General features: G+C 36.6%; 1 protein-coding gene across 3 annotated transcripts in view; it reads right to left on the bottom strand.

The window, feature by feature from the left end:
- Nucleotides 1-2,764, bottom strand: part of LOC123272572 — a 101,994-nt gene extending 99,230 nt beyond the window's left edge. For all 3 annotated transcript variants that reach the window (XM_044739453.1, XM_044739454.1, XM_044739456.1), the window contains exon 1: nt 2,684-2,764. In XM_044739453.1, coding sequence (XP_044595388.1) covers nt 2,684-2,720 — 37 coding nt within the window. In that variant the 5' untranslated portion in view covers nt 2,721-2,764. The remainder of the gene's footprint in view (nt 1-2,683) is intronic.
- Nucleotides 2,765-14,656: the final 11,892 nt, after the last annotated feature.

Below are 14,656 nucleotides of genomic sequence, written 5' to 3'. Positions count from 1 at the left end.
TATGCGAATAGCTTTTACGGTTGCGCGTGAGAGACAGCAGGAGTTTGTCTGGAGTCACGCCTTTTGCCAGCTGACTAACTCAACGCGTGTCGTACAGTCCATTGTAATTTTCTTATCCCTCTATAATATACTCACCCTCACTTGAAAGCTAATATCGGTGCCTGTTACGATTTTTAACACTCCATCTGTGTGTATTAAAACCTGACGAATAAATTCACATTCATTAAGTCTATAGTAACCAAAAGAACGTAGACCGGAAAAGGATTTAAATACGATGATTGCTATTGACTTTACACATCTTAAGTTAAAATTTCAAGAAGCAAATTTTATTACAATACACTGATAAAAAAGTAAATTAGACTCAAGAGAAAAAATCTTGAACCATGAATAGAATTTCGAAGATAATAAGTTTCTTGAATCAAGAAAAAATTCTTGAGCCAAGAAAAATTTACTTAAATCAAGAATAATTTTTTGGCTCAAGAATTTTTTGTCTTATTCAAGAAATTCATTTTTTCAAATGCTATTCTTGGTTTAAGATTTTTTCCCTTGAGTTAAGTTCACTTTTTTATCAATGTAGCAATTAGAAACAAAAGAACAAAAATCAAAACATATCATTTGGCAGCTAAAAAAGACGTTAATTTTGTTTTGATCAGAATCACCTCCTGGGGAAAAAATTAGTCTTATTATGAATTTCATTCTTAATTAAATTTATATTTTGAAATCAAATTGACTTGATAATGAATTAATAAAAAATATTGCGAGTGTAAGTCTGTACTTCTGATGATTATTGTCTAATAACTCCGTAACTTATTGTTAATAAATATCTATGATACGCTCGGGATAGTGGATGGTGAGGATGAAAGTAAGAAGTGATAATGATTAAAGTTCAATAGTTTATTAAGCGTCTCCAAAACCCTAGATCATCATATCTAAAATAACTAATCTATAAAATTGTCTTCAACAGTTATAAGAAAAAAAAGGTAGAACGTATTTTACCTTAAGAATGATCTTAATGTGACTGACTAACCATTAGATGCAACAGCTACCAGCACCCAGAGTCAGAGCATTATTATCAAAAACCCTAGCTGATTCTGCAGTTTATCTGAACAGATACATCGCGCATACTGGAGCTTATCTAGCTTAAAATAACGAATAAAATGTAAAAATATAAAATAATAAATACATTAAATTTATTAAGTTCTAAGAGGTAGGATTCACTCCGGGACAATCCATTTCAATTTTGTTACAATATATAATGTATGAAATTTTTTTGCGAATAAATTTTCTTTGCAAAAACAATATTATAAAGTTGAATTTTCTTCACAAACAATTTTTAATACTAGGTAATTTTCATATTTACCTTATTATTAGTTCAATATGAATTTTGCACTATTTTAGTTATAATCGCTATCAAACATTATGGATTACTTTTCTTCATTGCCTGAATTTTCAATTATAGGTATACAAATACATGGAGTGATCATATACTGATACATGATCATCTATTGGGGCTTTTACCTTATAACGAAGCTGAAAATATTTTTCCATACGACCATGGAAAAATTCATAAAACTCACTGCTTTCTTTTAATACTGTTTTTTTTTATCAGAAAGTTAAAAGATTTTCATGATAAATTTATTAAATTTGTATCAAAGTCTGAAAATTTGAATTTAAGAATTAAACCTATATGAAACAAAATTTCTTCTGTACGGGTGTAGCTACACTGACAGAAAAATTAACTTTATTCCTGAACAAATATTCTTGAACCAATAAAAATATTTTGATGAATACTTATTTGCTTTGAATTAAGTAGAATAATTCTTAATCCAAAAAAAATTTTCTTGAAATTTTGTTGAAGACTTTTTCTTCGAAATTGAGGCATTTTTTAGTTTTTAGCTTCTACAAATAGCGTTTTTATGAAACTTACAGAAATTAAAGAAATTTTTATAACAATAAAATTTCTCGCTAAAGATTCTATATCTATAACATATATGTTTATGAATTCGAAATATAAATATTTTTTAAAAGTAAAAAAAGATCAAATCAAACAAAAACATTTATTTTTACATTTTTTTAAACTACTTTATCATTTCATTTTAATGTTCTATGCGTTGTATAAAAATTTATTCAAATTGTTAACTTTAATAAATTTAGAATCGCAATAATCGTATGAATTTTTTAAGGTCCTTACTTTTTAAAATTAACCCGATATGTTTTTTATAATACGTTGCTTTATTGTTATACTCCGTCATGCTCTTCTCGCCCCTATACCTCTGTAGTCTGGAGAAGAAATAAACGAGAGAACACCAAATAGAAAAGATGACGAGTAAAATTATCCACAGTACGTCTGTGAGATAAAATGTAGTAAAAAATAAGTATGTAGACAATATATTATTAGAGGCTACAAAATGAAAGAAAATGAATTGCGCGTCATCACTACCATCCCCAGTGCTAATTGGCGGGGATGACGTATGGTTAAAATAATTGGTCCAACGACGAGACACTGTGTTAAGTTGAAAAATGAAGTTTATAAAATAATACAAGAAAAATACAATAATGATGTATTTACCCATTCATATTACAATTTATTTTGACAGTGTTTACTTTTTATTTAATGTATCCTTAATTTATTAGTTGAACGTGCCAGTAATCATTATAGAGAATGTAATTTGAAAATACGTACCTCGAAGAGTATTACGTAATACTATATTGATGTACATCAATAAATAAGAGAATAATTCTCTCCACCGTTCCGATCATTTTTATTTTACTGCACTTTTATTTAATATTTGATTCGTAGATTCTGAATTCATTTAAAATAGTTTAAAGCTTTGAGGAAAAAAAAACAAAATTATATTAATTTTTATGTATTTACGCTATGTAGAATTATACGCTACAAGAAATCCAAAATTAATAATCGTCAACTTAAATTCAATAAAACATTAACAAAAAAAAAATTTGTGCCGCTTGGGCAAGGTTCTACAGTATTTGAAAAAAGTTTGGAAAGTCCAAAAGTGCACGCTTCATGACGCTCATTTATTTTTTTTAATTTTTAAGAAAAAAATAAATTGTATAATTGATTTTTAAAAAATAAAAAAAAAAAAATAAAGAAAAAATAAAGTAGTTTCTCACAGATTATTTTCTAATATTTTTTTAATTATTGGCGCCCGTTTTTCGCGTCATATACGCACGCAGTCAAAAAAAATCTAGTGATGATTGCTTGATCTCATTTTAACTTCCCTGGCGGATTCGTGGTGACGATAAAATGATCGTCAAACGACGGTGAATGCACCGTAAATTCACAGTGTTGATAAATAATCGTCGCTTGACTATCGAACGACCGTTATTTGACAGTGCCTGACGAGTATCGTTGTGAAAATTTTTCACTGTTACTTATGATTTTTATTCTGTATAGTTATTATACTTCACTCATCGAAAAACAAAATTTTTATTTGGTTACCCCGATTTTTTACCTAAGCAAAAATCGTAGATTATCAATCGATCGTCTGTCATTTGACAGTCATTCGAAAACATATAAATTGTCAAAAAACCGTAACTCGGTGGTGGATGCACACACGGAAAAAAAATCTTATGAAAAATTACTATAGTAACATCGTAATCCAGGACTAGACTTTCAGTATCTCGATTTTTACGATGCTGCCGTCTACAGAATACAATTTGAATTATTGAAAATTACGATGTTATTTAGTAAATTTTTTTTCCGTAAGAGCAAGTGAATAAGGACGCATACTATATGTTTTAATGAAAGAGAGACAGAGTCTAGTAGTTTGCGACGCCACCACCGAAAGATGACCAACTACTGTATCGACGGTCTTATTATGTGACTGAACAGAAACGTTAGATAATCCTTCCGATAACGTGAGGGGATAAACCTTGGACTTGAGGCGGAGAAGACACCGGGTTCGATTCCTGGATGATACAGAATTATTTTTTCGGTAACCTAAACTTCTTTTTAATTTGAGTGATAGAAATTTACGATGTTGCATCGTATAAATTACGATGTTTGAGTTCTGGTCCGACACTGCAATATCCTATACTAAAAATTACGATGTTTTCATTGTAATTTTTCGTACAATTTTCTTTCCGTGCAGTGGTCTGTAAATGAAACGAGCGTATAATGTCGGTAAGTTAAAAATTTTTACAAGTCAACGATAAGTAAGTGCTGACTGTTTTTTTTTTATTTCATTAAAAATTCTCAAAGTAAATAAAAAGATAGGCAAATGAGAATTTTCAGTAATTACTCAGGATGAAAAATTTGAAAAAAAAAAAATTAAATTATTGTAATTTTGTTTATTTCAAAGTAAAATCATAAAAAATTAATCAGATTACATACAATCAACAGAGATCCATCATTTCAATACTTTTCAGAAGAGTTTATGACCTACAGCAAGTGTTGAATTTTTTTCATAGTTTTAAATGAAGAACCATAATACTTTTTGTTTATGACAAATGTAATAATAACTATTGTTTTTTTTAATCGGAAATATTTTTTTCAACAATTCATTAGTTAATAAATTATAATTCATTTTCAACTCAACTTTTAACATATTTTCTATACCTCTAATATTTTCACTGTAATTCTACAAATTCGGATCCATTATTAAGGATTTGAGTTTTTTATTAGACGAAAATTTTAATTTCAAAATTACGGCAAAATTGTTTATTATCAAGGAAAATTATTATGAGATATTTTTTTTTTTAAATTAAATTTTAAGCAATTTCTTTTCCAGAACTTTTTTTATGCAATTAATAATTTCACCGTAATTTCAAAATCAAGATTTTCATAATTATTAAAAATTTGAATCATTAATTGCGATTTTTATTTTGAATTTACGGAAGAAATATAAATTTATTTAAGCTATTTTTATCTGTAAAATGAAAAAAAAATGACTAAGTTTTTGACACCTTATGAGATGAGTAAATAAATTCTTTATCTTTTCTGCACTCACAGTCGGTACATCAACTGTCTTAAAACAGACGTTTATTACTCACTTCTCTATTACTTAGAGGTGCATAACTAATGTTTGCATCGTGAAATCACCGTATATATTTGATAAATTTATAGTAGACGTCTTTCACAATGGTATCCGATGCTGACTGACGAATCGCTCAATAAAAACGAATCTTATACGGTGAAACGACCGTGAATTAACCGTGCTTTCACTGTGTTGCTGAAACCGCCAGGGTTGATTAAGTGGCGCCATTGTTTTCACGTGAGAGAAATAAGAAAAGTTTTTTGTTTTTGTACGTATCTATCACGTTATTATATAGTCTGGTCAACAAGAACAAATTATACGACCAGGTTAAGGCCTCCACCTAAAATTACGTTCGAGGTGTCATTTTGTGCGGATTTTTATGTATATTTACATTAATAAAAAATTAAAAGAAACAATTTTGGAACGTACTTGGTGTGCGTCATTGTGTACTTCAATTTTTTTTAAAAGTCCTAGTAGATAGATTTTAGGAATTTCATAAAAAGTGAAATTTTTCGTAACCACGCACACTAAATACGTTCCAAAATTGTTTCTTTTAATTTTTAAATTTACAACAAAATTTTTTTTAATTTCTGAAAATCATATACAACTATGTATATCGGTTACTTGGATTTTTTAATTTTTTATTTTATATTTTTTTGTAATGAAATAAAAAATTTTTTTTAACTTCCCGCTAAAAATCTCAGATTTTCAAAAATCGGGAAGTTATTGTTTTTACTCCGTTTGGCAAAAATCGAGTTTTCATCAGATCTCGACGTTTGAAGGTCACAGGAAGCTTCCCTGACTACCCCCGCGATGTTGTCACTATGTCTGTATGTATGTATGTGTGTGTGTGTGTGTGTGTGTGTGTGTGTGTGTGTGTGTGTGTGTGACTATGTGACTCGCTTATAACTTTTGAACGGTTGAACCGATTTCATCGCGGTTGGTGCCATTCGAAAGGGCTACGCTGAACTTAGATTTCCTGAGAATTTGAACCGATTCGGACCGATAGATTTTAAGAAATCTTGAAAAATCTTAAAAAAAGTAAGAAAAAAATCATTCACGAAAGTAGTTGTTTTGGAATATCTTTTAAACGGCTCTATCGATCAACTTCAAAAACTAATCCGCCCTTAAGCTTGAAAAACCACGCCGATCGGCGTCAACCCGATCAAAATCGGTTGATTCGTTCGAGAGATAGCGTGAACGAAAGAAAACCGAAAAAACCGAAAAACTGTTTTTCACATCACTTCGTCATTTCTTCTCGGATCGTTTTTGATGATATAGAATAATTTCAGAGGTTAAAAAACCGCGTCGATTGCCGCCGAAAACGTGGAAATCGGTTGATTAGTTCGAGAGATATCCTCGACGAAATATTTGGAAATAAGGATTTTTCAACATAACTTCGACATATTTTGGAATAACTTCCAAACAGCTCCACCGATCGATTCCAAAAACTAATCAGCTCTTAACATCATAAAACCACGTCGATTGCCACCAAGCTGGTCAAAATCGGTTGATTCGTTCGAGAGATATCGTGAACGAAAGAAAACCGAAAAAAGTGTTTTTTCAGAGTTACTCCGAAATTTCTAGTTTGACCAATTGAAACTTAGAAATTATTTATAAGGCTTAAAAAACTACGTAGAATGCCGCCAACCGCGTAAAAATCGGTTCATTCATTCAAAAGTTATTGCGGTATGAACATTCAAAAAATAGAGTTCCATGAAACTTCTATCAGACTTTTGAGCTCAAAGAGCTCAAAAGCATAGAAAAGGTATCTTTTTGAGCTCGGAGAGCTTAAAACAACACACAGATTGTACTTTTGAGCTCGAAGAGCTCAAAAAAGCGGCCAGGTATTAACGGAATTAGCGGGAAGTTGCAGGGATGGCCTTTAGGGTCAACCGTTTTCCTAATTTTTTCTTAATAGTCTTATGAACGTGGACTTGGCGTGATTTTTTTTTTTTACAGAGAAACTGTTTTTGTTCGGATTATTATAACTTATAAACTATCGAAGATACGACCATGACACTTTAGGTCTTTATTGTTTACCATAAAACAATAATTAAATTAAGCTATAATTTTTAACTCTTCATCAATTATTTATTTAGTTTTAAGTAAATGTTTATTAAAAAAATTTGAGAAAATGCTTCAGCTCAATTATTTATTGACTTTTTTTATGATTATTTATAAGAGTATGTTATATCCGGCGTTGCCTCATATAACACTCAGGGTCTCTGCCCTCACGACGAAAAGTGCAGCGCTTGCACTTTAAAGGACAATCACTCGGACAACACCTCGATCACGCCTTGAGTACACTGTGTCCACGTTCTGTCAAATTTGCAATTTTAGACCAATAACAAAATTCAACTCCCTTCCGAAATCACGATCCGGGTGTATAAAACCACCAAACACCACAGATCAAACGTTCACTCTTTTATCAAAGAATACGAAGGAAGGTATCTTCGTAGAACCCGTGTGGGTCCTTATACCGCGTTACGTATAAGGCAATATACAGCACTCGATCGCGTATACAAAAATCTAAATTCATCTCAACTTTTAACTTATCTTCTACGAACCACGACAGTGTGCTTTTCGAGCAGAATCGAGGGCCCCGTGGCCGTAGTGATATCTAAATTATAACTTTTCGTTCTATTATTTATTAACGGCGGATCTTAGTGTCTCTCAGAGTCGTTACTCTGTTTACGAACTCATTTAATAAACATTCTAAACCGTTAAAACATAATTATAAGTGTATAGTTATAAGTGAAATACTGTGCATTAAGTGCGTCTCGCCCATAGGGCAAATAATTGAATAAAATATAAAACCAGAACTTCTTGCTTCACTTCATTCTAAATTAAGATCCTGAACCTCTTCGAGTACATCGATCTACACCACGAGAGAAGGAGGAGAAGTCAATCCAGGACCTACTGATCGACTTGTTCCAAATCCAAAATCGACAATATAAATCATAAAGGACAACTGTGAGTTCAGTATTTGATATCGACTCCCCTTTTAATTCGCCGTTGGAACTCCTGGTTACCGGGAGGTGTTCGAAATCCACATTAAAAATAAAACTCTTGTAGCTTGCCTACAAGAGAAAATCTATCTAAAAACGTGTCCGAGCCTCCTCAAGGCTCACTCTACCGATAATTATTTAATTATAATTAATTCGGACATAACAGATTAGATTTTTGGTGGCGGCGGTGGGATTCGAACGCATCCTTTCGGCTTACCACAAACGGGAGTCTCGTTTAAATTTTCAAACCTTTTACTTTTCAAAAAATTTCGGGCTAAAAACCATCACAAAATTTTAGAAAACAAAATTCCTTTATCTTATGATCAAGTCGATCCTTTTTTTTTATTCCTATCCTTCAATCCATTTCAATTTGCTTCAATTAAAGTATTAACTCCTAAAGTTATAAAACTTTAATTTTTTAATTTTAATTTTTTTGATTGCGAATAAAAAGTACCATATATTATTCCTCTTGCACATAAACATTTAAACTTTTTTTGCCGACAAAAATTATACTTCAGTTCATTGACACACTTTAAATCTCGTCCATTTAAATTCGTTATCGTAATACGCTTAGTATCACATTACGTGTAGGTTACGAGTCATTGTACTCTTATACCTACATACTTTTTTTTGCTGATGCGGAAATTTTTGCGAAGTACGTTGATATCTCGGTCAGTGTGTCACTATATCATATATATCATACTCGCAGCTGCAACCTAGTATTGAGTAAAACTTACGATTGGCTTACGAGGCTCTGCTGCAATACTAGCAGTACCGTGATACGGAAATCAGTTTCAAAACACCTTGCTGCTGTCTATCGAGCAACGAGACTGTTCTTGAGATTGATCTTCCGGTTTAGCAAACCGTAAGTCAACTCTTTACATTTTTGCGACTCAAGTTTTCTTTCTCGCTGCTGTCTATCGAGCAACGAGAAATCATAGAAAATCTTGATTCAAAATTATACAGAACAAGGCTTTATAGTACCAATTGATCTAAAATTAAAATTATTCATTATTATTTTTTTTTTTTGTTGTTGATCTATTTACTTTTCTGATCAAGCCATGGAGTGCTAACTATAGCACCCAAAAGAAAATAACTAATGGTACGACATTCACGTAGCGATTTTAAATTTCAAATCAGAAAGGCCTATTCAGACTTCTTTAGTGACCAAATCTATCACCGTCCCATAATAGAATCCCGTTATTGGGAAGATCCTACCTTTGTCAACTCCTCTACCCCGGTCATAAGAGAAAGAAAGATTACTCTCGTTAATAAACCGGAAAATTGTATTAAAAACCGATCGATCCAAATTCCATCGAGGAATATAGAGGAAAGACCGTTACCAGAACTGAACGACGCAGTCCCTATCGACGCCCGTACGAAAGTTATCAACTGGATAAATCAAATCCCAGTAATTCAGTTAAATTGCCTTGTCGAAGAACCACCATCCAAAAAGCCTAGGATAATAAGCAACGTCCCAGCTCCAGCCGGACTATTTAAAATACTTACTCGGCCGATAAACAACGATCATCATGGCACCTCCGAATCCAGAGCAAGCTGCAGCGGCAGCCGCAGCAGCAGAGCGGGCCAGAGAAGCTGAGCGTCTCCGCAGAGAGGAAGAGGAAGCCAACAACAACGCCAATCGACCTGGAGTCAAATTGTTCGATCTCACGCCAGATGAACCTGAGAAAAATTATTACAAAATCACCAAAGAGATGGAAGAAGCTCTACCCACGTTCACCGGAGACGGAGATGTCAGCTACGAAGAATTCGACCGCCAGTTAAAAGAATGACTCCATATGATGCCCGAAACTAACCAACAACCCCTTCATTGGTCGTATTTTACGGAAGCTCAAGGGCCGTGCAAGGAACGTCGTAGAAGATATGGAAGTCCGGACCGTACAAGAACTCGTCAGCGTTCTACGTAGTCACTTTCGACTTGGAGATCTTCTCCGCATAAATCTTGCAAAACTGACTTCGGCCCAGAGAGGAACTTATGAAGCAGTGGAAAGTTTTACTATCGACTAAGGTCCATTCTCCGAAAAATTCAAGCAGCAGTCCCGGATAACGACCGCGAGGCAATCACCAATCAAGCCCACCGGTTAGCAGTCGACTTATTCTTCGAGTCTTTGCCAGATTACTTAAAATGCCTCGCCTCAACTCGTCAATATGCCACTCTGACAGCCCTTTTCGAGTCAATTCAGAACCAAGCGCTGAAGTACGACAACAACATGAGACTTCAAAATCCAAAGCCCTCTCAACGAGAATTTCCTCAAGATCGACATGGAAATCATTATCCTCATAACAACGGTCCACGAGGATACTTTCAAAATAATCATCAGAGTCAACAATCACACGTCCCGGCTCACGGACACCCCTGGACCAAACCGGAGACTGAACTCTACGCTAACCCAAAGCCAGTTGCTTTTGCATATAACGCACAAGGCATACCGAATTTTGCCAACGAAGAGGAAGCTCCCTACGAAGAATTCCTCAGAGCCAACTTCGACCTGGTATAGATTACCTCCTTGTGGAAATGCTGATTGTGAGGAGTCAGATTGCGAAGCACCTCAAGCCATGGCGTTCTCAACAAACAATAATTATAATCCAAAAATATCAAACCCCTTACCAGAATCCAAATTACTCCGGAAATTATAATCCTTCTTACAAACCCTACACCTCTCGCCCTCCCTACAACCCTCAGTATAATCCACCATACTCCTCTCAAGCTAAACCCCAGTATTCATCTCAAAAACCCGAATACTACCCCAAAATTCAACGTCCCCAATATCCACAAATGAGAACACATGGAATAGTGCAATCCACGCCACCGCAAGGGCCACCTCCAGTTACATTTGCAGAATTATATCCTGAGTCATCACCAGTACGACTCGAAAGACACATTAAGAGCTCAGAGATCTGCAATTGCCCAGGGTGCCCAAAAGAAATCTTAAGAAGGAAGAAGACCCTTTAGAGCCTTCTTTAAACTTGATGGGCGCTCGTCAGACCGAGGTAATCAGTAATCACAGTCAAAAATCCAAAATTTCTCAACAACAACTATGAAATACTGATTGATTCCGGAGCAAACTACAATTTCATCAGCATCGAAGCCTTAGCTGACGACACTACCTTTAATTATGAAGATCTCGGACAAGTGGGGGATCGGAACAAACAAACAACAGATCATCGGAATCGTCACACTCACGCTGTTTGATAAATCCATCCCATTCTGGATAGTACCTCGCAGACTAGGAGGGTACCTAGCCATCCTCGGTAGCGAATTCCTCGCCAAAGAACAAGCCAACATCTCATTCTACTGGCACACGATGGTACTGAGAAGCCAGCCCGTCCGCCCAATACCCTTTGTGATCAAGAGAGGATCCTGCGATTCTCACTACTGCAGTAGGCGGAGGCCCAAAGATTGACTTATCCTGTCCGGTCCTGCTGGGAAAATACCAGAGATTTATCATAGATACCGGAGGAGATGTCACCATCATCAATCAGTCAGCACTCCAGCCTGGAACTTACATAAACCCGAACAACCGATTAATAGCACGGGGAATCAGCGGCGAAGCAGTACAAACGCTCGGTACAGTCGAGTTAAAAATTTTTGGCCTACCAGTCCAATGTCAAGTAAGCAGAGAAGATCTACCTGTCCCTGGAGTGGGGATACTCGGAAACGACTGGTTAGAACGTGAGAAAGCCGAGATCTCGTATTACGAACAAACTCTCACCGTCATGGCTCGACCTCTGGAACCTATATCTTTCAGTTTAGACATCTATGAGCTATCCACCTTCACCGTTCCTCCCAGAACAAAAATGATCGCTCCAGTTCCTATCAAAAATCCAGGACGAACTCAAGGATATTTGCCCCGAATAGACCTTCCAGTAGGCCTATTTATGAGCGAAGCTTTGGTCACCGTAGACGGGGAAAAAGCTACCTGTATGGTGCTTAATACGACTAACGAACCTGTCACCATCGAACTGGAGCCACAAATCCTCGAAGACTACGAATTTCACGTTGAAGATCCATCCAACAGCTCCAGTGAGTCACAAGACGATGGTCCAGCAGATATTAAGACCATCGAACAACGAACAACAGAAATTTTAAATAAAATTCCACTAAAAGATCTTGATACGGAGCAACGTGAACAAATCACAGAAATAATCCATGATTTCACCGACATCTTCCATCTACCTGGGGATAAACTGGGATGCTCAAATCGAGCGACTTGTGTGCCTCCAACTACGACTGACAAGCCAGTCCACGTGAAACAATACCGCTTCCCCAAGCAACATCAAGATGAAATACAGCGACAAATCGACAACTTATTGGAGCAGGGAATTATAAGAAATTCCAAATCTCCTTATAATTCCCCGGTGTGGGTAGTTCCGAAGAAAGCAGACCCCAAAACAGGAGCAAAGAAATGGAGAATAGTAATCGACTTCAGGGACTTAAATAAAATCTCCGTAGGAGATGCATACCCACTACCTTCTATAATTGGCATCCTGGACCAGCTGGGAGACTCTCTACTTTTCAGCGTCTTCGACCTTGCCAGTGGATTTCACCAGATCAAAATGGACCCTGAAGACGCCCACAAAACTGCCTTCTCCACTCCATTCGGACACTTCGAATACGCAAGAATGCCCTTCGGACTAGAAGGAGCGCCAGCCACCTTCCAAAGAATGATGAACTCGACTTTAAACTGCTTACCTTGGATATTAATTTATTTAGACGACATCATTCTCCATGCTCGATCTCTAGAAGAACACATACTACGCCTCAGACGATTATTTCAAGTACTACGGGATGCAGAGCTCACACTTCAACCAGACAAATGCAAGTTTTTATGCACAGAAGTCGACTATCTCGGACACGTAATCTCTCGAGAAGGAGTGAAACCTGATCCTAAGAAAATTCAAGCAATCCGAGACGCTCCGAATCCGCGTAATCAACGAGAGATGAGAAAATTCCTCGGCCTGGCAAACTACTATCGCAGATTTATCGACAACTACGCCGTTCGAGCTAAACCGTTAACCGAATTAACTCGAAAAACAAAACCTTTTAAGTTGTCCGGGGAAGCTGAAAGGGCCATCCAAGACATCAAGAACGCCTTGTGTGAAAACTCTACCCTTTCATACCCAGATCTCGACAAGCCCTTCATCTTAGCGGTCAGCTCTTCAGAAGAAGGTATCGCAGGTATCCTGAGCCAAGAATCAGACTCCACTGACTCACCAGAAAATCTAAATAAAAATGGAAAAATCGTAGCCTGCACATCCAGAGTCTTACGTGATGCAGAACTACGCTACACCCCAGACGAAAAAGAATGTCTCGCCGTTGTCTACGCCATCCAGCAGTTCCGGCCTTATTTATACGGTAAAAGATTCACCGTTCAAACAAAAAGGGCCTGTGTAGCCTGGCTACGAGACACTCACGACCTCACAGACAGACAACGGAAATGGCGATCAAAAATCAATGAATTCCACTTCAAAGTCGCTATCCGGACCAACGTCGGAGATCAATACGCGGACGCACTCTCATATAACCCGACAGGACGTCCAGAAGAAAAATCAGAGCTCCAAGAGAAGGAAGAAACATCTAACGAGCCCTCTATAGTCAACAGCCAAACGAAAATACTAGAAGCCGTCATGTTACCCGCGACAGGAGTTGAAAAGGTCACCACAGACCCTCCAAAACGACGACCTGGACGACCTTTAGGCTCAAGAAATCGACCAGCCCTCAAGAGCGCTCCAGAGATTCGACAAACAATCGCTTCAAGATTACGCTCCGAACTACGCAGAGGATCTCATAAAAATCCCATTAATTACATAGAACCCGCCACCTCCAGCAACGACGAAGAAGTCCAAGGATTGATTCACGATCACGTTGGAGATGACGATGTGTTCCATACTCCAGAGCCTAGAGGGGGGGAAGCTAGTCCATCTCTACCTGCTAGAGATACAATTAGGGAACTAACTCCCCCGGCCTATTTTGACTCCGGCGACGATGGAGATGAAGAAGAAGAAGAGACCCCCGTAGTTCCACAACAGAGAGGATCATCTGGAGAAGTCACAGAGTCATCGGCAGAGAACACTCCTAATGTTCACAACACCATAAGAACATTCGAAGAATTATCAGAAGATCAAAATCACACCCCATCCCGTCCTCCCTTATCACCAACAATACCCAAGGGAAATTCTAACTGGTGGCGACCAGTACCTGTACTAAGTCCTGACGTAATAAAAGAGGTAAAAAGATCCATCGAAAACTTCCAACAAATAAGATCAATGGAGAAGACCTTCAACGAACAAGAAGACCCCGGAGAGGCCAGCGAAGAAGCTGAAACAGCCATAAATGAGTTCGTCTTCGAAGAAGCTAACGACGATCGAGATAGTACCAGCGCTATCAGCGAGCCAGACGACACGGTGATCCTAGCTCAACCTACAACCAAAAGCCCTGAAATCGATAAAGATAGATCTCCTACAGATGACCTCTAGCCTAGATCTGACGTCACTGAAAACACCATCCGCCTATCCCCGGAAACACCAACGCTAGTCCGTACAATGATTGAAAATTTCGAATCAAAGGGGATCAAATGGGATCTAATCACAGGATCAGTGATCAATACGAGTATTCATCAAGGGTCA

Source organism: Cotesia glomerata, linkage group LG10 (assembly GCF_020080835.1).
Source record: "Cotesia glomerata isolate CgM1 linkage group LG10, MPM_Cglom_v2.3, whole genome shotgun sequence".
In the NCBI taxonomy this organism is placed as follows: Eukaryota; Metazoa; Arthropoda; class Insecta; order Hymenoptera; family Braconidae; genus Cotesia; species Cotesia glomerata.
Note: the sequence above shows the minus strand (reverse complement) of the source record. Positions and strands in the feature narration are given on the sequence as shown.